The sequence below is a fragment of the Populus euphratica genome, unplaced genomic scaffold (genome assembly GCF_000495115.2).
Source record: "Populus euphratica unplaced genomic scaffold, PopEup_1.0 scaffold19.1, whole genome shotgun sequence".
Classification (NCBI taxonomy): Eukaryota; Viridiplantae; Streptophyta; class Magnoliopsida; order Malpighiales; family Salicaceae; genus Populus; species Populus euphratica.
Genome location: NW_011499853.1, coordinates 2,159,053 through 2,181,767, shown reverse-complemented (window position 1 = coordinate 2,181,767; position 22,715 = coordinate 2,159,053). Strand labels below are relative to the sequence as shown.

The window sequence follows — 22,715 nt, the reverse complement described above, 5'->3', positions numbered from 1 at the left end:
TCTACCCCAAAAAAGCCTACCTGAACAGACAGAATTTTAGCAAGATAAAAATCTGTAGGAAAAGTTTACCAAAACTTTCAGCTGGTTTAAAGATGCCAACACCTCCAAATGCTTTCGAAAATCAAACTCTAAACAAAATTTGTTGGATACTGATCTATTCAATGAGAAATACATCAACCCCTCAATAGGTTTAACCCTTTTATCTATCCCTTCTATTCAATTTAGTAGCCATATATATAATGTTTAGACAATGCTTTCAAACTAGTAACTGGTATTATCTTTATTAATTAACCCTTTTATCTATCCCTTGTCTACCACTAAAAGCTTTTCAATTTCCATGGCCTTAACGTAAAGAGTGTCTTTCTTTTATCCCTTGTCTCCTCTTATCTTATTCAATCATCTATTTATCATCTGCCATCTCTTTCCTCTTTACTTGGAAGGGGATTAATATGCATAATAGATGTGCTGGCTCCTAATTCTGCTGGACCTATTCGGGTGTTGTTCCATGAAGGATTTCTTTCAGTAATCAAAAAGAGCATACGAAGGATATATTGAGGAAACAAGAGACAAAGGGTACTAATGATTAGAAACAGTAGCCAAGACCCAGAAGGAAAACAAAATCTAGAACCAGCTATCTTTAGGGGTGATTATTTTCTATTCGGTTTGGTTTTTACATTAAAAAATAAACCAAACCGATATTATTAATTTTTAAATTTTAAAACCGAAAGCGAACCGAAACTGGTTCGAATCAATTGGTTTCGGTTTGGTTTGGTTTTTGTTGTTCAAAAACCAATAAAACCAAAAGAAAATCTCGGTGCCCAGTACCCACAAACTCCAACTACAAGCAAATCTCGATATCCAGTGCTCACAAATTACAAGCAAATCTTGATTTCTGTTGTTCAAGAACACAGATCTCCCCACAAACTACAAGGAAATTATAATATAATAATAAAAAAAAAACAAAAACCCACAAAATGCATACTGCAGAAATGAATTGAAATGGAGTTAAAAATTTTAATCATTAAAAAGTCATCTCTTTTTTTATCTGCCCATGTAATTTAATTAAAGTAAATATTAATGCAAGGATGAACTTAAAGAGATGAGATGAGAGATAGAAGGAAAAGGAGGAGGGGCTACGAGGAGATGAAAGGCATGGAGAAAAAGGGGAAAGGGAGAGGAGGGCTAAGAAAAGATGATGAGAGGCAGGGAGGAAAAGAAAAAAAAAAAAAAAAAAGGGGGGTTGTGAGACGATGATGAGAGGTAGAGAAAAGGGGGCATCAACTGTACTTTAGATGTAGTGTTTTTTTTATTTATACTTGTTTTTTTTTTAATGTTGGAATAGTTAAACCAGTTTGATTCAGTTCGATTTAATCAGTTTCAAATTTTAAAAACTGAAATCAAATCGAACTAGAATTTTTTTATGATTTTTTAATTGATTAATTCAGTTTTTTTTCCGTTCAGTTTTTTCGATTATTTTTTTCTAATTTTTTTGATTTATTTAGTTTATTGGTTTTTTTCTCATCGCTAGCTACTTTTACAATGTCCACTCATTCAATACAAGATGTTACAACTATCAATATAAGATTTCTCATAAAACGGAACATAGAATTAATGAATAATCATCATAATCTAGAAAAAGTCAAGGTCACCGTACGTGTCTCTCAGAGGACTAAAAATGTTTTTGGGGCACTTTGATTCACCATACGGGACCCCTATACCATGTTATTGATTGATTTTCACATTTTCTATTATTGTAATATATCTTGATTTCCATGTAGTTAGAGTAAATTAATGGATTAGCATATGTATTGATGTCCTCTCCTTGACGGTAAAAGGTGGCAGTTCTTATACTATATTGCATTCAAACAAGTTAAAATGTAGTTATAGAGACAATATTGGTTACAACAACATTAACCTATGATTGTATTTACAAATCGAATGATCTTTCTTTAATGTAGCATCGATGAAGGTAAACCCTAGCTAGCTAATCAATGCCCATGAAGACATTTAGCCGACACAAATACCTATACCATCTTCAGCCATATCATCCTCCCCAACATAAGCTGCCAAATTCAAATACCTTTCTTCATCATTTCTGTCTCTCCACCTTGCTCGACAAATCACACAGCTAGCTGCCCTCCTCCCCTTACTCCTCTTCCACTTCATCAAGCATTCTGCATGAATAACATTCCTGCATGTTCCACAAGCCGCCACCTTCTCTCCCTTCTCCATCTCTTCAAGACAAACCGGACACTTTGTCCCGTCTTCAACCTCAACACGAGGTCTCAAAACACCATGCCTTGTCTGAAAGAACAACTGATGGAATCTCTCACGAACGCTAGACCCTGCCAGCGCCTCTGGCAAGGTAGGAGTCCCAAGCAGGCGATTAAGCTGGCAAGTCCTAAGATTCCTCCTTCGAAGACATGCATCATCAAGAGAGACGCCCAATACACGAATCAAAACAAATAATATATGCTTGCATGGTGTTGTCCGATCAGGGCACGAGCACGTAGGGGTTGCACTTAAGGTCACGGTGTAGACATTCCCTGTCGCACCCAAGATAAAAAAGTTGGCTTCTGATCGATGGAGAAGGCGAAGACGGTGACGGATGGCTCGAAAAATGCGGTCTGCCACCGGTTGGCTTGGCTTAAGCCGTAGATGAAGACGGTTGCGGTGGCGGTAGTTGGAGTCAGGTGAGGATGTAGATGAACCATCAGAGCCAACAGATTCCATAAGAGAAATTAAGGGAAGGAAGATATTGGCGGGGTTGCAAATTAAAATGTGAAGAGAGGAAGGTGTTACTGTTTGTTAGGGGTTCAGGGTAACGTAAAGGAATTGTAATCAATATAACGTGGCTCAGATTCCTTGTCTAGTTTTGGAGTGCAAGTGAGGGATAGCGGGAGTCTAGGAAGGAAAATAGTGAAAGCCAAGGAATTCCAAACTTTGACTTGCTCATATCGTGTTTCTCCATTTAACCCTCTCTCCCGCCCTCTCAAGGCACGTGACATATATATATATATGCTTCTACTGCATCAGAATTATTCTGATAAACAAACTCGCTTTTCACTTAAAATAAGATTTGATAGGGTACAATATGTTATATAAACCTCCGAATATATTGATGTTTATCTTTATATTAACTTAGGAGATATATTTTTAAAATTATTTTAAAACAATTTAACTTTTCAAATTCAACTCTAATTAATTAAAAAAATTAAATCAAATTGATTATGCTAAGTTAACCACTGAGTGAAAATAAAATAAATTTTAGATTTTTTTTTATACCTAGCCAATTTTTTAAATTAATATAATTATCTAGATAATTTTATATTTATTTTGATTAATTTTATAAATTCTAAAATTAACAATCATATAAATTTTTAATAATTTTAAAATTTATAAAACTTGAATTAATAATCCCTAAAAACTAAACCTAAGATATAATCAATTCAACAATATCCCTCAAATCAATAATTATATATCATGTGCATGAGCGAGAATTTTTTGCATAGCGAATTCATGCCGGTCGATTTTTAAAAAATAAAATGAGATAGGACTCCGAGGATTGGTACTTCTTGTCCAAACGCTGCGTTTCAGTTCTGGGCCCTTCAGGAGTGAACAGGTTTAAAACGACGTTGTTTAGTCTTATATAAAGTTTATTTTAGGTCTGTTTTATCTTCTTCACCTGGTTTTTTTACCTCTGCACAGCTCTCAATCTCTAGCTAGGAGAGTAGGCTAACCATGTGGGGTGTGTCGAAAAACCCATCTCAGCTTTCAAACAAGGTACTTGAAAACCTTTACCCTTCATAGTTTCCTTCCTTCATGTCTCCTCTTTTCAAATTCATGCTGGTTTAGTTTCAAATGCTTGAAAAGCTCATGTCTTTACGTTCTAAAGTTGTTTTCTTTGTAAGCTGAATTGTTCTCTTAGCTTTATCATCTGTAATTAATTATTTTTTTATAGAGCTAATACTCGTTTCTCTCAAATGGGTACCTTCTGCTTTCTTGAAAAAATCAAAATTTGGCTAAGTGATGGTACTACGCTCACTTAAGTGGAAGCTATTTTTATTTTTATTTTTATTTTTATTTTTTTGAGCAATAAACTAAATTCAATGGTGTATGATAGGATTTTTTTTTTTTAATCTTGGTTTGATTAATTGAATTTGCTAAATGTATATAATCAGAAGCAGGAAAAAGGAGGCTTAGCAGAGAGTTTTAGGCCAGAAAACTTCATTCCGGGCCTTATCATTGGTTTCATTTTTGGCTTGTTTTTGGATTTGTCAAACCCTTCAAAAAATCAAAAAAAGAAGAAGAATTTTTTGCCTGGAAAGTCCCAGCAGCAATGTCTGGAAGATGGTGACAAGGAGCTTAAAATGGTTTGTGTTAAAGTATCTATTGCTTTCTTTCAAGTATCTATTGGTTTCTCCACTGTATCTGTTAGCTTATCTAAATAATTAATGGATGAAATTCTACTGCAACAGATGGTGTTTTGGTTTAAAGTCAATGCCAAGGAAGGCATTTAGGTGGCTCTAGTTTGATTTCTTCAACATATTTAGGAAAATGTAGCTAATGTTGGCTGAATCTGATCGCCATTGCTATATGAATGTGGTTTTGAAAGCACTGGCGGCAACAATCACCATCAATGGTTGCATGCCTATTGACCTGGAAGTTGTGGAGTCAAAAGCCATTCAATTTGGTCAATCAAGCTCTTTGCAAATCGTTTTAATGTTTGTTTTTTTTTTTTGTTCCTGCCAATTAATTTGGTCACTTTAAAGCCATGGTCAAGAATTTGGGATATAAAAATTGATAGTGTTAAAAACAGACTACTTTATGTAGATAGCCTGAACCTGTTTCGAAATAGATTTAGATTGTTGTGAACCATAGCTTCAAGTCTCCAAATGTCAAGTGATAACCCAGATGCTTGTCTTTTTTGCCTACCATAATGGTGTCCACCGTCTAGTAGCTTACATTAATTTTTATCTATACCTGCATTTAGTGGGAGGATGCAATTGATCATATAACTAGTTCTGGTTTATGTATTCAGTTTTTTTTATTTGTTCTGGATGTCAAATAGTTATTTGATGAACTGTGGAATTGCTAATGGCAGGTTTTTGTAGTCAGACAAGACCTGAAGATGGGTGCTGGAAAAATTGCATCTCAGTGTGCACGTAAGACGCTTCAATTAAGATTCAGTTTATGAAGTTTTGACCTATGGCTTTAGAATTTCCTTTGCTCTTTCCTGCAAATTGCTTTATCATTTATCTGATTGAACTGGTTTGTGTACTTGCAGATGCAGCCACTGGCATGTATTCAGAGCTGATTTATAGGTATGCAGGTTGTGATAATGAGGATCTGTTTAACTCTAATACGTTGAGAGGTTTTTCATTTGTTCTTCCATGTGTATTCTATTATGCTGTTCTAGAGCACGTGAGCACTTCTTCACCAGAAGTAAAAAGATGAAGGCTTGAATGAACCATTTAAAGGACTTGAAGAGCTTCAATTAAAATAGATAATTAATTAGGCGTCATGCCCTTTCAATCCCAAAGGTCAACAAAAATATCTTTTACGAGTATATTATCATGAAATAACTGGTTTGTGATCGACTCTGGTTAATAGATGCCCTGCCATGTATTTTTATTAACTATCTGTTATTATTTGAAGTCACACTGTTTTTGTATGCTTTGCAGCCACCGGATTCTCTTGAGACAATGGGAGCAATCTGGACAGCCCAAAATAGTTGTTACATGCAAGAATCAACAAGAAATGTAAGTAGGCGAATTTATTTGAATAATGCAATTGTTTCAGAGTTGCCAAATGTTCATTTATTATGCTAAAAATCTCCTCGCTGTCTAACTCATGAAGCACCATTTCACTCCTCATCAGGAACAAGATAAGGGAAGCAGCTGAGAACATTGGCCTTCCAACTTTTGTTGTTGCTGATGCTGGACGAACACAGGTAAACTTATGCATGACATAATTTGTGATTAAGATTCATCTTAAAGTAGCCTGGATACAATTAATAATAGTGAAGAAGCAGCAAATAGAACTTACAATTAAGATTCATTTAGGTAAATTATAGCCTTTACTTATCAAGCTTTGAAGAAATTATACTTGAATTGACACAATTCAAGAACTTGATCTTGCAGCCACATGATTGTTTGATGTAATTTGAGAACAAAGAGCTTGGTTTCTAGTGGTAAACTTGGAAATATGTTTCAACTTCAGTGCATAGTGCTTGTCTCTCTAATATTTTGCAAACAAATTTAAGTCTGCAATTCGATTTTGATGAAGTTAACTTGCGTAATTTAACTTCCAAGATCCTTTGTTTTGCACAGGTTTCAGCTGGGTCGAAGACTGTTCTTGCTGTTGGACCTGGTATGATTTTCTTTTTGCTGCTAAACTTGTTTAGCTGTTACCTTTCTGTCACTTGGTATCGTCGATTTAGTACCTGCATTCTCAACTAATTAAGAGATTCAGATTCCATAATGTCTTATGTAAGATTTTAAAACAAATTTCTTTCCTTTCACTTGTTATCATAGATCGACTGCCTATATGCTCAAATAAATTGACAAAAAGGATTTCCAAAATGTCTTACAGAAGATTAGATTGTAAAACAAGACCTGTGATCAAGAACTCCCAATCTGAGTTGTTGCTCAATCATTTGACTTTTTTCTTCTTGGTTCTATGAACATCTACCAAAATATAGAAAGAATAGACATTCAAGTCACAAAATAGCTGACCCTACTTGTTTTGGGCAAAGCTGGTTCCACCCAACAAAATGACAGTAATTATGTTTTTATTCCTGAGCAGGGCCAAAAGAATCAGTTGATTCAGTTACAGGAAAACTGCGGCTCCTCTAATGTCATGGAAATAAAAGATTGCCTCTCTGGTCAAATCTCTGAGGTGACCTGACCCATTGTCTTTGCAACTAATTCTTTCTCATTTCATATTCTCGAAGGAGAGAATTTTTCCTCGTTGATTGCCTGTGGAAATGTTCAAGGTGGAATAGACCATGCTGCAAGCAGTTGCCTATTGAGATGTCTTTTTACAGCCTTTTTCAACGGGAGGAAAAATGCTTATACTTGAACATATTGTTCCAGAAGCAGGTGGTTTCTAGATCGACCGATTGTTTGCTGGGAGAAATTGAGGAATGGAAAGCTGATCTGTTATCTTTTTGTTTCCTTTGTATGTATATAAATGGTAGGTGTAAGCTTCATGGCCGACACTGTACTCCTAATCATTACAACTGATAACATTTGTCTTGGGCTACATAATAGAAGTAGTCTTTCCCCATTACCTAATAACCATATAATCCATAGTTACCAGGACTTAAACTTGCTTCATTGAAAGGAACTATCTATGCATATTATGCATGAATAGGAGCCAAAAGGGAAACAAATTAATATTAGCCAATTAAATTTCTACCTCCGGGACTTAAACAAATGAATATTAACCAGCAATGGTTCTGCCACCAGCAACTCTAAGATGCAATGCCGTTGAAGCTGACTTGATGTTTGTAAACAAAGTAGGTAAGGTGGCCGCAGTCCATTATTAGTGTTTATTTATTTTTGCAGTTAAAACTCTTTTTTTAAGTTGCTTTTCATTTGAAAATACATTAAATTGATATTTTTTAGGTGTGTTTTTATGATTTTAACATATTGATATTAAAAATAAAAATAAATCTAAAAGAATCACAACTTTAATCATTAACCATTTAATCTATTTATTGAATTATAGTTAATTAATTAAAGTTGTGATTTTTTTAGATTTATTTTTATTTTTAATATCAATATGTTAAAACCATATCAATATGTTAAACAAATGAATATTAACCATTGCTGGTGGCAATGGTTCTGCCACCAGCAACTCTAGGATGCAATGCCGTTGAAGCTGACTTGATGTTTGTAAACAAAGTGGTAAAGTGACTGCAGTCCATTATTAGTGTATATTTATTTTTGCAGTTAAAACTCTTTTTTTTAATTGCTTTTCATTAAAAAATACATTAAATTGATAATTTATAGGTTTTTTTTATATTTTAATATATTGATATTAAAAATAAAAATAAATCTAAAAATATCACAACTTTAATTATTAACCATTTAATCTATTTATTGAATTATATATATATATATATGATGTTTTTACACTATGCATATGACTCCATTTCAAAATCCGAAAATGCAGCACCATCCAAGAGGTTGGCAATGATTAACAGGGGAAAAAAACGGCACAATAACATGCTTTCTTCTAGCCTTTTTTTTTAAAAAAATATATAATGATAGCATGTTTAATTGTTTATTTTAAAACATGGATTAAATTTATCTTATTTTTATTTCATTTTGGAGTCCATGTTCCATTCTTTACCTGCACCAATTACTTAATAACTAAAATACGTGGGGGTGAATATTGTACAAGTGGTATTATTTAACCTCTCATGAAATATTGTGAATAACGCTATTTATTTTAATCTTTAAAATTTTATTTTGAACAATTTAATCTTGATTAAAGGCAAACTACTTTAAATTTTATAGGCAATGGTAAAATTAGAATAACAAAGATCAAAATTAAAAATGTGCCAAACATAGAAGGTATGCTAGAAGTTTTAAAAAAGATACACTTTGATCTTATAGCTTTAAAATAACATAAATTATATGATTTTAGTGCTTTAATTTTTTAAAATTTAATTTTAATATAAAAGTTCTTTTTTGTTATTTTTAATCTTTAGTCGAGAAAGGAGAGAGATGTCATTGGATTCCAGCAATAAAAAGAGATGTTATTGGATTGAAAAAAAATCGGTAACACCGATTTAAGCCACCAAAATAGCCGATATGCTCAATGATTTCATTTGATTAAAAAAGTTCATGTTATGGTTTTTTTATCTTTAAAATTTATGAAAAAACATATCTAAGCTCAATTTGGTTTTTGGTTCCAGGTTAATTTCAGTTTTTGGGATGGTTTTTTTATTTTTTTAGTTTGTTGATAGATTTATCATTGTTTTTAAGATGTTTTGGGTCAAATATAGGTTGAAAAACATATTTTTAAGTAAAAAAACATGAGCTCTAATTTTTTGACTACAACAATAGCCAAGATCCATGCAAATTAGATTAGACTAAGCGTTGTTTGATTTAAAAAAGAAAATTACCATTCTTCCTAATTGTAATTAAAAAAGAGCTCATTCACACGGGCCTTAATGAAATGAGCTAAACGGGTTAACTTGACTTGTTAGGTTTAAAAACCCCAAACTTTTTTTTTCTTCTCTTTTTTTCTTTTAAATTTTGTTTTTTTTATTTTTTTAAATAATGGTTTTTTTATATGGTTTTTCTCTCTAAATTTTTAACTTATGTTTCTATTTCTATTATTGTTTACTTAAATAAAAAAATATTTTAATAAAAAATTTAGCAAAACCAAGTAAATAAATATCTCAACTTATAAGATTAAATATCTTAATTTATATTTATCTCTTAATTTTTTTATTTGTTTAGTTATCATTTATATATCAAATATCTGGCAATAATCTAGTGTTTTTTGCTCCATTGGAAAGGAGATTGTTTTTGTTTTCTATTTTTTTTTTAATTTTGAGAATAAAAAGCAATTTCAAATTACTCTAAAATCACAATATTTTTTTATCAATTTGGATATAAATGATTTGTGGCAAAAGAAAAATGAGTGAAAGGGACCTGTTCATAAAAAAAAAAATCATTATTTTCCTTAAAAAAATCACAATATTTTTCTGTGAATGCTAAATATGTGAAACGACACGGTTCTCGCTCCTCAGACACAAACAAACTGATAAGAAAACTAAAACCCCACTTTGAACCCCAAAACTGAAATCCCCATTGAATTTCCAAAAACCCTAAACCCCACTCACAACATTTCATTTCTCTTGTCTTCAAAAAAATGGCGTCTCGCTGCAGGTCTCTCTCAAAACCAACTTTCTCTCTTCTCAAATCCACCACCAACAAACCCACCCTTCAACCCAAATCCACACCTTCTCTTCTCCCTGCACGCCCTTCTCTCACATTTTCGAGGTAAGCAATCCCTTTAAAAACACCTTTTCAATTTTGTTCAAGAAGTTCAAATCTTGACTATTATGCCTTGCAATTTAGTTCTTTTTCTCAAATGGATTTTCTTTAAATCAGAAAGATTTTAAACTGACTGTTGGGGATTGCAATTTAGGTTATTTTCTGAAATGGGCTCTCTTTAAATTTGAAAATTTCTTAAATTGTGACTGCTGGGTTCTGAATTTCAGGCCAGTTCCTCAATTGGGTGCTATTCAATCTCTGCTTCCATTTCACTCGGCTGTCTCTTCAGCTAGGCTCACGTCATGCCTCAGCATTGATTCAAGGAGCTCACGGTCGTTGTCTCAGGGTATGCTTTGCAGTGCGAACCCTGGAGTTTGATATTCTCCGAATGTTTTAGTTTTAGTTTCTGTAAGCAACTTTTTTACTCTACAATTAGTTCATGTCTCTATTTTGAATAGGGTTGCCTGGTTTTGTTTGTTTGTTTGTTTTATCTTATTTTCATTTCTTTTAAAATGTTATTTGGCTTCTGGATTTTGCTATTAACCATACCATTCCAAAGCGAAAAACTCAATAAATGCTGTTTCTCTAGTGTGTCAACTGGTAACTCTGTACAATTGGTTGTTTGTAGCTCATCAACCGAGTACATTTTGTGGAGGTTTTTTTTTTTTTTTGAATTGAGGTTTCCAATTTGATGCAGTAAATGTTGCCTCTTGCTGATCTCATGAACATTTGAAGATCAATTTTTTTTTTTCATAGCAAAGAAATTTCCCAACATATGTGGTAATTCTACGTGATACATTTTGTAATTATCATTTTTCCATGTCCTTGTAACTCTCCTTTCTTTCTGTGTTGTATATGTAAAGTCCTCGGACAGTGTAGATTTTTTATGCTTGTGATGTTGTGGTGTTAGAGGTATTCATTAGGCGCAACAATATAAGCAAGTTCACCAACAGTTCGAGGTATTTGTTGTGGGATAGGGCTGTTCCTTTAACCTCCCTGTGGAGCAAAGCATCCCTGCTGTTGTTGGTGTGAATAAGATTGCAATTTCAATTCCCTTTTCTACCTTTTCTTTCTTCTTGAGGACAATGTCTTATACCCTCCATGCTGTATCTATTTATGCTTCCCATGAATTATATTTCCTCTTTTGTCCCCTAAAAAAATTCCCCAAGGGTGTAGCCTGAAAGCATTCTCTAGTGTACTTTCCTGTCATTTTTTTTCCTAGTGAAAGGATTAAAGATTTCTTGGTGAAACATGAAAGTAAATAGCCATTTGGAATGTCAAGGCCAAAAAGGTTGACAGATTGTGCTTCTTTTCTGAGATAATTTCCTGTCATGTTTTTCTCTCAATGATTCTAGATAGGATTAATATTTTTTTTGTTATTTTTGGAGTTTAACTTTCCTTGGAAACTATGAAATGATTGCGAGTCTCCATGATTAGTGGCAGAGGCACAAGGAACCAGTAACTTTATATTAAGGTCAAAACAAACCATAGGTGTGGTACCTAGATTTTGAGCTATAAGTGTTCCAAGATTGCTTTACTAGTTGTTGCTATAAGAAGCTTTACATTTCTGTAAAATAGAAATATTGGCATTTTATTTTTAATTTGGAGAATCCAGCGTATTGAAGCTTTATCTAGCTCTCTTCATACACTATTTCAAGTATTTCGGTGAAGGTTCAAATTTGTGTTTTTTGTTAAAATAATCAGCACCACCACTGAGCCTTGAGGTTGATATTACACTTGTAATTCAAAATTTCCAACCCATGTGCATTCTTAGCGCAAATGGATTTGTTCGACTGTTCAGTCCATGTGTCTCTCTGGTAATTAGCTATTTCTTTGAGCTCATTGTTAATTATATGTTTACTATTTAGGTATGCTATTCTTCCCCTTTTCTAAAAAGTCTCGGTCAATGAAGGATATTATAATGTTGCACAGGTTTGAATTGTCCTGTCCTATGTAATGCAACTACCCCGCTCTTTCCATGTTTATTATGATGAATGACTGCATTATAGAATGTTTCTTTGTTAATTGTTGTATGTTGAATGAATTCCATGAGGTTGTTCAACTCACCAATTCTTTAATTAATATGTTTTCTTTGCCATTTTATTCAGAACTAGGTCTCAGCGTGCCTCGATAAGGATATGAGTTGCAAGAAGATAATAGCTGATGGATTGAAGTCATTGCTTCTTGTGGCTATTTCCTTTTCAATGTCTAAACATAATCTGAAAGGGTCATAGGTGCAAGATTTTGAAATTTTTGTTGGATTTCATGTATCTTCTCATGGATTGAAGCGCTAATTTGATACGGTTGTTACATTTAAGGAATAAAATTATCTTGCCATTTACTCTTGTGTCTTAATTTGCTCACTTCCTAATTGTTGATCGTTTTTTCACGAGCATTTCTAGTATTGACCATTTAAATTGTGATCTGTTTCATGCGCTCTTTTATATATATATATATATCCTCCTCTCTATTTGACGGCAAATTAGATGACCTTATTGAGTTCCGACTTCCAATGTCCAACCTGTTATTGTACTTGTTCTAGCTATCATGGCGAAGGGAAACCCATGCCCATACATGCATGAATAATCTGAAAATCATACAGTTACTTAGGTGAGTATGTCACTAGCAATCCTGCCAAGTTCTCAGAGATCCCCTATCCTTGTTAATACATTAAGCAACGTGAATTGCACGTGAGAAAGTGGGGAGGTTGATGAGATATTGTCCCATTGTCTCCCATTTCTTTGAAAATAGCCTTGGCCCTGCTGCTTATGTCTTCCTGATATTAAGACACTTGCATGTGGAGCTTTAGTTGGACCTTTCTCTTCTTCACGAAGTCCTTTGTATCTGCTCTTTCCTTTCCTGTTCACTCTCACATGCATGCTACAGAATCATACTTTTATGCGTGCTGCATAACCTTCGCATATGAGAGATTGTTATCCAAAGTTTTTCATCATAGCATAGAACTAAATTTCCAAATTCATTCGCATTCATAGTGAGGACTATTTATCTATCCACAGTTTCTACCTCTCATATGAGGAAACTCCATATCTGAATAATCTTCATTCAAGCATAGTTATTCCTTGACGAATGAATTCTGCTATGACTTGATGAGCACAAATGATGAAAAGCACTAAGGATACGTGATGTTTACACAAATTGGTGAGTTGTTGATTCACATGTTAGGGCAACTGAGGAAAACCATATCATGTTAAAAGGCATGCCAAGTCATTGTCAGAAATTGTTATACAAAGGAGACAGACCCTTTAACAATGAACATGAAAACAACCCCCATGCATGGTAGCCCATCTATTCAAAGGTTCTGATGTGGAACCTTTCTTGATTGTCATTTAAGAGTGTGAAGATGCTTTTCATTCCATTGAGTACCTTCGAAGACATTTGAAACTTATTTTTTTTCATTAACATAGTACATATCAAACACATCTAGCTAGCTAATAAATCAATCTTCTCAGCTTCTTTTAAGAGAATAATTGGAGTCTTAGCACAGCTATTAAATGGGTTTCTTCCCACATTATTACCCTATTGAATGATAAGTTTTTAGATAGCATTTTCCTTGTAGACATATAAATTCACTAAAAATAATAATAATTTGTAATTGGTATTGCGGTATAAAGTATTTTTTAAAAGTATTTTTTGTTTGTAAATGATTTAAAATATCTTTTTTTTTTTTTTTTTTTTTTAATATAAACACATTAAAACTATCAAAAAGCATTAAAAAAACATCAATTTATTGTTTTTTTAATGTAAAATATATTTTTTAAAAATATCTAAAAATAAAAACTACCATAATCCCACACACTACATTTATTTCTCAAACCAAACACGTTTTTGTCCGACAGTATTAACCAAACACAGCTTTAGCCTCCCATAACTGAGATATAACATGTAGGGAAAAAAAAAACTCATCTTAAGAGAAGTTTTATCCCACATCAGAAATTCAGAATCATCTGTGCATTTCTGGTTCTTTATTCAAATTTAATAGCATCATTACATTATGGCGACTAAATATATTCAAGAACGTAAATTAGAAATTTTGCAGCAAAACTCTGCTATGACAGACTTTTTACAGTATAATCATTTCTTTTCTCTCACCCGGATGGAATAAGAATCAGCATCCTCACATGAGAATGCTCAGAAGCCTTTACTAAAATACAACTTCATTCTTATTATTAAACAACAAGATTACCTGTGATGAACGGCGTTTATTCATTAAAGACATTACTAAACCTGCTCCACCTGCTAAATAATCATGCATTTGTTATCCATGAATCACCCTCCTCTGCAAAGTGCACGTGCTTTCTGTAAGGGAACATCTCATATTAAAACACCATGAAATAGGCTGTCCCTGCAGCGAAGTATACAAGCATCACAAAGCTTTATGTGTTGAGCCTTGGACCATCAATTTGCTTCAATGGAAGACAAGCATAGAAGTACTGGATTTGAAGACTGATAAACGCATGTAAATTGTACTTGATATGATCCGTTAAGTTTCTATTTATGTAATCAAATAAAATTCCAAGCTTTAACAGTCAAGGCTTCCTCTTACAACAATCTGTGTGTTTGGAAGGCAACCTAATAAAGATGGTAATTTATACATATAATTTGGCAGCTTTTAGAATAAAACTGGCTGTGAGGATGCACAGAGTGGTCTCTGTGTGTTTGGATTTGTGAAGGCATCATAAACTACTGACTACAGCATGTGAGCACCGCAAACATTGCTTCCCTTGAAACAGTAATATATTAGTCTTTTCCCAATTTTTATTTCGTTCTTTGGAAAACAAGACAAATTGTTCATTAAAAGAAGTAAACTAAAGTGGAAATGGTAGCTAGCGTAGTGAAATAATTAATTTTACTAATAGTTATCTGATCGAAGACAACATATCATCTTAGCAACAGCTCTATGGATCAGTGCTGCCTAGGATCGTGCATATAATACTGGAGCCTCATCAACTAATTAATTTCACTAACCCCTTAATATATACTCTTTTTTTCTCTGTATTTCTTGGCATCATTTGTAGCTTTATTCTTTTCATCACAATCTTCATTCACATGTACAATATTTGTTCTTGTGAATAGCATCCTGCACCAAAGCATACAGAAAACTCGAGGAATTCTCAGAAAAAAAGTTATTAGTTTGAACTTCTTTTTTTCCTTCTTGGAATAAGAATCCCTTTTTTCCTCCATAAACCAAATCTGACCCAGCTAAATATCAAACAAGTTAGTCGCTTGCACGTTCAGGATAATCCAGTGAACCATTAGAAAGACAGTTCAAACTCTGGATGTGGGGGCAAACCATGGCGGGCTCACCTCCAAAGAAGATGTGATAAAGTTAGCTTCTTCTAGCTAGGATTAAAAAAGTCAAACAAAATTTTGTAGTGCTAGAAAATGATGTTTTTGATGACGCTGCTAAATGAATGGGTCCTGAATGGTGCGTACTGGTGGTTTTAAATTTCTCGAAGTTCTAAGTTGTGGAAACTCATGCAAAAAAATATTAATAAATCGCCAACTGGATTTCAAGTTTCCAAAAACGGTGTGAAAAATCTGTTAACGAATCTGCCTTGCTTTCTAACATTCTCTGGAATTGGCTAATCCCCAACCCACTGGCTATACCGAGCAAGATTTTTCACTGAAATTCATGTTCAATACATTGGTAGTAATAATATTGAGAGGACATAACGGCTTAACACAAGAAATATGAGATTCAAAACCTGACTAGAACTGGGTTTTTTTAGTTAAATTATACTAGATATATATTGACTTAACAAAACCCAGTTAAATTGATTAAACCCTGTTGAATTATAAATCATGTCAACATCAAGAACTTTATTTTATTAAAAATAGTTAATTCAAGTTAACATTATGATCCGTGAATTAACTTTTTATCCTCGTAACTTAGATCCTATCTTAAATCAGTGATCGATAATTCTCACAACTGTCACAAATAGTCACTTGACGAATTTTACTTGATTTCATCCCAAGATTGCACAAACTCTAGCTACATTATTCATGCTTGCTTACATGCATATATCTCTTGATTCGCTCGTTTTTTTAAGAGACTCATTCTTTAATATACATATATATATAGTGGAAATATTAAAAAAAAAATAGGGTAATAAAAAAGGAGCACTAATATTGTGTTCAAAGTAAAAAGGCTAGCTTGGAGACCTACCACCTAGAGAGATGTTAAGATGTCAATAAAAAGTGAAAAGGTCAAATGATAACTCGAGTTGTCACATGGTTTGCAAGTTTTCTTAAACAGCACACAAATTTGAGTATCTTGAGTCCATTCAGCTTCAATCGCAAACCTTACCTTACCTCGCCCCACATCTCCACTCTTATTCGACGGGTTCATATGATAAAGTTGCACATACATGGTTGAAACATCTAGGCACGAGTTACTTTAATGGTGGTGGTGGTGGTGGTTGCGATGGTGGTTGCCCTTGTATCGTAAAACATGAAATGTCACGCCAGGTTGATCAGCAGAGAGGAGGAGCCTTTCCGAGAGTCAACATCTCTCTTGTCTTTGGGATGCTCACTTGCCCCATAGAGGAAGGAGATCTCAAAAGATGTATTTGTTCAAGAATTTCTTGCTTTAAAGGGTTGAAAAAATGAGGTAGCCATAGCTAGCTAGCTAGCAAGCTCTTAAACGACACGTTACCAACAAAGAGAACATCCATGTCAAGGAGGTCATAATCTCAGAAAAATTGTTCGAGAGAAGACGATCAATTGTTTCATATGACATGCCATTGTAACAACCTGATTTACCTTTCTTTAAGGGAACAATTAAGGATGTTCACGTTCACCACGCAATGTGGCACCATTTATGGTTGTCCATATCTTGAGTAATTAACTCAAAAAAAAAAAAAAACATTTGAATTCACGAACACTCCATTCTTTGATTGTTTGCTTTTACATACTCACTCTTTCTTCTTCTTTTGGAGGGCTAAAGGTTAATTATTCTGTCCTGACTTAGTGTAAGTGTGGTGATTAATTATCAATTGTAAGGAGCAAGTCAAAGCAAGAACACATTAATGACCAAATTGAATACCTTATAGTAGTAATCTTTTCTTCTTCTTTTTTAATTTTTTTCACGTGGAAGGAAAATTTGAGTCCAGGACTTATAATTTTTTAAAAAAAATAAAAAGGGGATGGTTGAGAAAAAAAGGGGTTTTATAGATGGAATAAGAATTGGATAATTAAAAATTATAACAGGAAATTCTCTTATGATGAATTGAAATTATAGCGATGGATAAAAGGGAAAAATCTAAGTAATGATTGAGTTTAATTCAAAAAGAAATTACTTGAATTATGGAAAAATTCAGTTCCCAAATTAAAGAGTTTTGTCAATTTTAGCAAAGAAAAGGAAAAACTCCAACAAAATATAATTAACTAAAGAAATTGAAGGGGAAAAAAAAAAGAGTTAGGGAAAATTAGCCCCTACCACATAAGAAAAAAATAACGAAATTCACTAATGAATTTCGCCACTAATTAAACTCTCAAGACCCCACCTGATCATAAACTGCACCCCTACTGCTAGATCATCTGCCTAAAATCGGGTCCCACATGTTGGTGAATCAAGTAATCGCCACCACCGTTGGATACATCAAACACCATATTCTGATGGTGATGAAGATATTGCTGGTGCTGGTGTTGCTGCTGAGCCCTTACCATCTCCTTCTGTCGCCTTAGCTCAAGCACCTTACGGTGCGAATTTGAGTGTTTCGTAAGCATAAACGTTGGGCTAGCTGCTGGCCGGTACTCAGGTACAAGCCGCCCCGATTTGTACCTTACACCACACGCATTGCAAAGCGTCTTAGGGCCCATGGGTCCAGTCCGCCACTGCGGCGTCTTATCCGTCGCACAATGCAGGCACTTGCGACCATCACCACCTTCAACATCACCGTCCCTTTTCTTCAGCCCCACCGCACCCTTAATTGTCTTTTTCCCAGAATTGGGATGTTGGGTCGAGCCAGGAATAATTTCAGGCTCGGATGATGAAGTCGTAGGCGAGAGTACGAGAAGCCGTGAGGCCCAATTGCCTGGAGCTGCCCGAGACCGTTTGCTCCGAGCCTTAGCTGGGACTGCCATTTCAGGATTGAACATTGTGTTGTTGTTACAAATATTGGAGACATTGCCATTGTTATTGTCATCAGTTTGGAATTGTCGAGTCTCGGATGATTCGTCAGGCCGAGCTTTCATGCCGGAAATAAGCTGAAGCCTTTGCAAGTCTTCGCTGGAAAAGGATTCCTCCACAAAATTCGACAGCCATTCTAGCTCCGCTAAATCATCATACTGAACATAAGAATAGAAACCATAATTAGCAAATTAATGGGATTCTTTTACCCTCCTCTTGCACAATTCCTTCAATAAAACAAAAGGGAAGAAGAAAAAAAGGAGAGTCAATGTCGTCATGCGTGAAAGTAAGGAATTACCGGCACACAAAGCTCGCTGCCAAGATGAACGTCATGATGAGAGAAATTATTGGTGTAGTGGGACCCAATATCGCCGTTAAAGCCTGAAGGCTCACAGCCCGAGAAAGAAGAGGAATTGCAGCTATCAACGAAAGTCACAGTGGAAGAGTCCGTGGAGTTGGTGGTGGGAGTGACGATATTGTTATTGCTAGGGTCAGTTACCATGGCATCCTCATCTTCATTGGAGAAGTCCAAAAGGTCTTCAACAATGAAATGATCACCACCACCAATGGGCTTATTAGAGTCCAGAGAATGGTGCTTTTCATTACTAGTGAATTGTGAGCTGCAAAACCCAGTTGTCCCATACAATTCCGGCGCTTCCATGGTCTAATATTCTGGCTCTTCCTTTGTCGTTTAAGACAGATTAAAGAGGGTCAAGAATTAAGGTTAAGAGCTAGAATGTTGTGGTTGTGTAAGGAAAATGGAAACGTTAATTTGTGCTGTGTAGAGAGACAGAGAGAGTTGTTGTTGTGGTGGTTTTTGATGAGAGAGAGAGGGTTTATTTGCGTTTGAAGGGGACAGCTAAAATGGAGGACTGAGGATTTTGACGAGGACAAAATCAAAGATTTTGGTTGCGGAGAAGGGGAGGAAAAAGTGAAAAATAAGTGGTAATAAAAAATTATAAAGAAAAGGACTTTAATTTAGTTAAAGGAAAATCTTCCATGAATTTACTTTAGTGTCCTTTTGCTTTTTGATACCTTTATTTCTAGTTAATTTACCAGTTGTCTCCCTTTTAATTTTGCAAATTAAACCCTATTCAAAGCATACAAAGTTTATAAACAAATCCATTATCGTATAGCTTATCAACGATTATTAATTATTTTAGCTTTATATAATATTTAAAGATTGATTTTGAGGATTGCTTAAATATTTATGATTGACATATTTTTAGAAATTCAGACAAATAATCATGCATGTAGAATCTAAATACATATTTGCATTTTTAAACAAGAAATACTCATAATTGAATTTTAAAATAAAAAAAAAACATATATAAATTGATTTATTAATTCATGGTGGAGAGAAAAAGTCAGTCGTAGCCATTGCGTAATATGATTATCGTTTAAAAAAAGTTAATATATTTTTTATTTTTTATTTTAAATTAATATTTTTTATATTTTAATATATTAATTTTAAAAATAATTTAAAAAAAATATTATTTTAATATATTTATAAATAAAAAATATTTTAAAAAATAACTAATACCACAATCAGCCATGATGCACCGTGGCTTGGAATACCAGCTAACTACTGCTATGGCACTCACTACGACAATTATGTCAAACACTTAAAAGGATATCACTGTAAAGTATTAAAAAGATAGATGGTGTAAACTGGTGTTTAAGCAATTAAATAATTATAATTAGAGTTATTGGGTGTTTCGGAGTGTGTAAATAATTATTTTTAATAATAATTTTTATTTAACAAAAAAAATTATTTTAAAAAAATTTATTTTTATATTAACATATAAAAATAATTTGATAACATAAAAAATTAAAATTTTCATAAAACATCATTGAAAATGCAATTCAAAAAAGCGTCTCAGTGCATGTCAGTGCATATTTAGTGTTGTGGTTAGTGTTGTGGTGTATAATATTTTTTAAAAGTATTTTTATTTAAAGATTTATAAAAAAAATTATTTTTATATTAATTTATTGAAATTATTTAAAAATATAAAAAAATTATTAATTTAATATTTTTTATAAGATAAATAAATTTTTAAAACAAACTAAAAAAATAGGTGAAAACTTACTGTCATTAATCAAGGGTTTCAAGTCCCACTGCTTAATAACTAATTAATAAGTTTGTTGAGTTTGTTTGAGAGTATAATTATAATTATTTTTTAAATAATTTTTTATATTAAAAAATATATATATTAAGAATTTTTTATTTTTAAAAAAATTATTTTAAATATTAATATATTAAAAATATATTAATTTAAAATAAATAAATAAAATTAATTTTTTTTAAAACGCTGAAACATAGAAATAAACAGGCAGCAGCATCCAAGTTTACCATTTTAAATTCAAACCCCGTCTCTAAGCACAGTGATTACAGCTAAACTTGATGAAGATGGGCGGTCATGATCTTCCCAACATGTATCCCTCTTTAGAAACCCTAGCCAAATCGGTATTCAAGCACTCGGAGAGTTTTCAATTCAACCTGTTCCTTTTTATATTTTTATATTATTTTTAATACGATGATATTAAAAATTAAAAAAATACTATTGTAATATATTTTAAAAAATAATTATAAACACATTTTCAATCACCCCTTACCTGAGTGCTAGGAACGAGTCTATAGCTAATAGACATGGGCTTGCATTATTAACGTTGTGATTTCATTTTGCACACGTTCTTAATTAATTTGTTACTTTGTTGTCTAAACATAACTAAAAAGGTTGCTATTTATTAGGAAGTTTCTAGAACAGAAAAAAGGTTAAATTGAGACCCATCGTTATGGTTGGATCATGTAAGATTTTGTCAAACGTAATTTGACCCCCTTTTCTTCCTCGGAAAAATACATGGATTTTCATGTCACATCACTTAATGTATTGGTGATATATTTAATATTCCTACTTTTTTTTTAAAGAAGAAATTATATATGTAATGAGTCAAGTTCTTGGAATTTTTTTAAAGAAAAATTCGTTAATTAATAAAAAGAAAAGACATATCTTTGATTTTTTTCTTGATAATGTAAAGTAAAATTCTTTCTTTTTATTTTTAATTATATATGAAATATTATATATGTAAAATTCGTAAAATTATATATGTAAAATTCGTTGATATAAAAAAAATTATCGGTGGCTTTTCTTTTGAGTATTCCTCTATTGATAATGTAAAGTTAAATTCTTTCTTTTTATTGTTCAGCTTCGTTAAACTAAATTATATTTTATATAGCTTTGAATTTATTAAATTTCAGTCTAGTCTAGTGAATTGTCTTAACTCCTAATACAATTATAGTATAATTCAAGCCTAGTACAAACTGGTTTAAAGGTTGATTCGGTTAAGTGAGATATAATCAAATCAATTCTAATAAATTCTTTTATTTTTATCAATAACTATATTATTTCATAAAAAAACTAAAATAATATCAATAATGGATTTACCCTATTTTAGATTATCAAACTCCTCCACTCGTTACAAAATCTGAATATAATTAAACGTCCTTCTTTTAATTTTATATCATTGGACAATTTTTTCGGGTTTCATTCATTAATTAATGAGATTTTGCCCGTGAAAGGTATATGGTTCGTGCATGAATTTATTTAAATATTTAATTTATTAACTTATTTTGTAATATTTAGATGAACTTGATTTTTAAACAGAAGAAATAAAATAAAAACCATGCTGCGGAAAGTTGAGGAAAGGCTAGGAAAGTTTTGTTAATTTTTAAAATAATTTTTATTTAAAAATATTTTTTTTATTTTTCAAAAAATATTTTTAATATTAACATATTAAAACAAATTTAAAAATTAATTTAAGATAAAAAATAAAAATAAAAATATTTTCCAAACTAATTCTGAGAAGAGAAAAAAGTGAAAGCAAAACACACTGACGAAGGCTGCTTCTGTACCACGTGGCAAACATCGAGGAGGGTGGGCAAGATAATAGTGGATGCCACCAATCCCAATAGGAGCTGCTTCTAACCATGGATAAGGTTTAGAGCTCCTTTTTAATGCTATATATGTTGAAATATTTTTATTTTTATTTTTATTTTTATTTTTTTACTTTTTTATGCTTGGATTTAAAGGAAAGCCTGAAAAAGAGAGAGAGAACCAGGGCCGTTGCTTGGCGTGGAGGGTTTCATGTATCAGAGATTTTTATTTTTATTTTTTCTTATTTACTTTCATCTTTAAATTTTTTTTTTAAAAAAGCTTGGGTGAAGTATATTGCTGTATTTTATAAGTATTTATTGCATGTATTGGGTCCAACGTACACGTGATAGAGGTAGAGGGAGGTGTCAGGAACCATGTGAGTGCTTGGCTCCTGTCAAAACTCAAAAGCCAAAACTGACGGTGGTCAATGCCACGTGTCGGTCATCCGCGGCATCTTCTCTTTGTTTCGATGGATGCTTCGACCATGCCCATGCATGGTTCTTTTAATAGTTTTACGGTAACGTGATTGCACGTGCCGGACGGTCACGTGAGTTGAGGGTAAGACACGTGTGTTGCTTCCTTCTTGTCACCTGTCACGTGGGAAGGGGG

General features: G+C 32.9%; 4 protein-coding genes across 9 annotated transcripts; 2 read left to right on the top strand and 2 right to left on the bottom strand.

Moving 5' to 3' along the window:
* Nucleotides 1-1,842: 1,842 nt before the first annotated feature.
* On the bottom strand, nt 1,843-2,804 carry LOC105122279 (SWIM zinc finger family protein / mitogen-activated protein kinase kinase kinase (MAPKKK)-like protein). Its single transcript, XM_011021304.1, has one exon. It carries the CDS (start codon nt 2,731-2,733, stop codon nt 2,008-2,010), a length of 726 nt encoding a protein of 241 aa, XP_011019606.1. The 5' UTR covers nt 2,734-2,804; the 3' UTR covers nt 1,843-2,007.
* An 868-nt stretch (nt 2,805-3,672) lies between these two features.
* On the top strand, nt 3,673-7,322 carry LOC105122278 (Peptidyl-tRNA hydrolase II (PTH2) family protein). Of its 5 annotated transcripts, XM_011021302.1 has the most exons (9): nt 3,673-3,783; nt 4,182-4,373; nt 5,105-5,165; nt 5,288-5,366; nt 5,685-5,762; nt 5,881-5,953; nt 6,333-6,372; nt 6,808-6,900; nt 7,098-7,297. In XM_011021302.1, exons 1-8 carry the CDS (start codon nt 3,742-3,744, stop codon nt 6,855-6,857), a joined length of 615 nt encoding a protein of 204 aa, XP_011019604.1. In that variant the 5' UTR covers nt 3,673-3,741; the 3' UTR covers nt 6,858-6,900; nt 7,098-7,297. The 5 variants fall into 5 exon arrangements, with proteins under 5 accessions (XP_011019604.1, XP_011019602.1, XP_011019601.1 ...); XM_011021300.1 differs by lacking the exon at nt 6,808-6,900 and having other exon boundaries at nt 5,288-5,324; nt 6,956-7,322; XM_011021299.1 differs by lacking the exon at nt 6,808-6,900 and having other exon boundaries at nt 6,956-7,322.
* A 2,378-nt stretch (nt 7,323-9,700) lies between these two features.
* On the top strand, nt 9,701-12,448 carry LOC105122277 (uncharacterized). 2 transcript variants are annotated; one of them, XM_011021296.1, is made up of 3 exons: nt 9,701-10,025; nt 10,247-10,427; nt 12,128-12,448. In XM_011021296.1, the coding sequence occupies exons 1-2, from the start codon at nt 9,895-9,897 to the stop codon at nt 10,395-10,397; spliced, it is 282 nt and encodes a 93-aa protein (XP_011019598.1). In that variant the 5' UTR covers nt 9,701-9,894; the 3' UTR covers nt 10,398-10,427; nt 12,128-12,448. The 2 variants fall into 2 exon arrangements, with proteins under 2 accessions (XP_011019598.1, XP_011019600.1); XM_011021298.1 differs by having other exon boundaries at nt 9,704-10,025; nt 10,247-10,365.
* A 5,009-nt stretch (nt 12,449-17,457) lies between these two features.
* On the bottom strand, nt 17,458-19,104 carry LOC105122276 (GATA transcription factor 12). The gene is made up of 2 exons (XM_011021295.1): nt 18,470-19,104; nt 17,458-18,329 (listed from the first exon to the last, which is right to left on the bottom strand). The coding sequence occupies exons 1-2, from the start codon at nt 18,830-18,832 to the stop codon at nt 17,571-17,573; spliced, it is 1,122 nt and encodes a 373-aa protein (XP_011019597.1). The 5' UTR covers nt 18,833-19,104; the 3' UTR covers nt 17,458-17,570.
* Between the last annotated feature and the right edge of the window lie 3,611 nt (nt 19,105-22,715).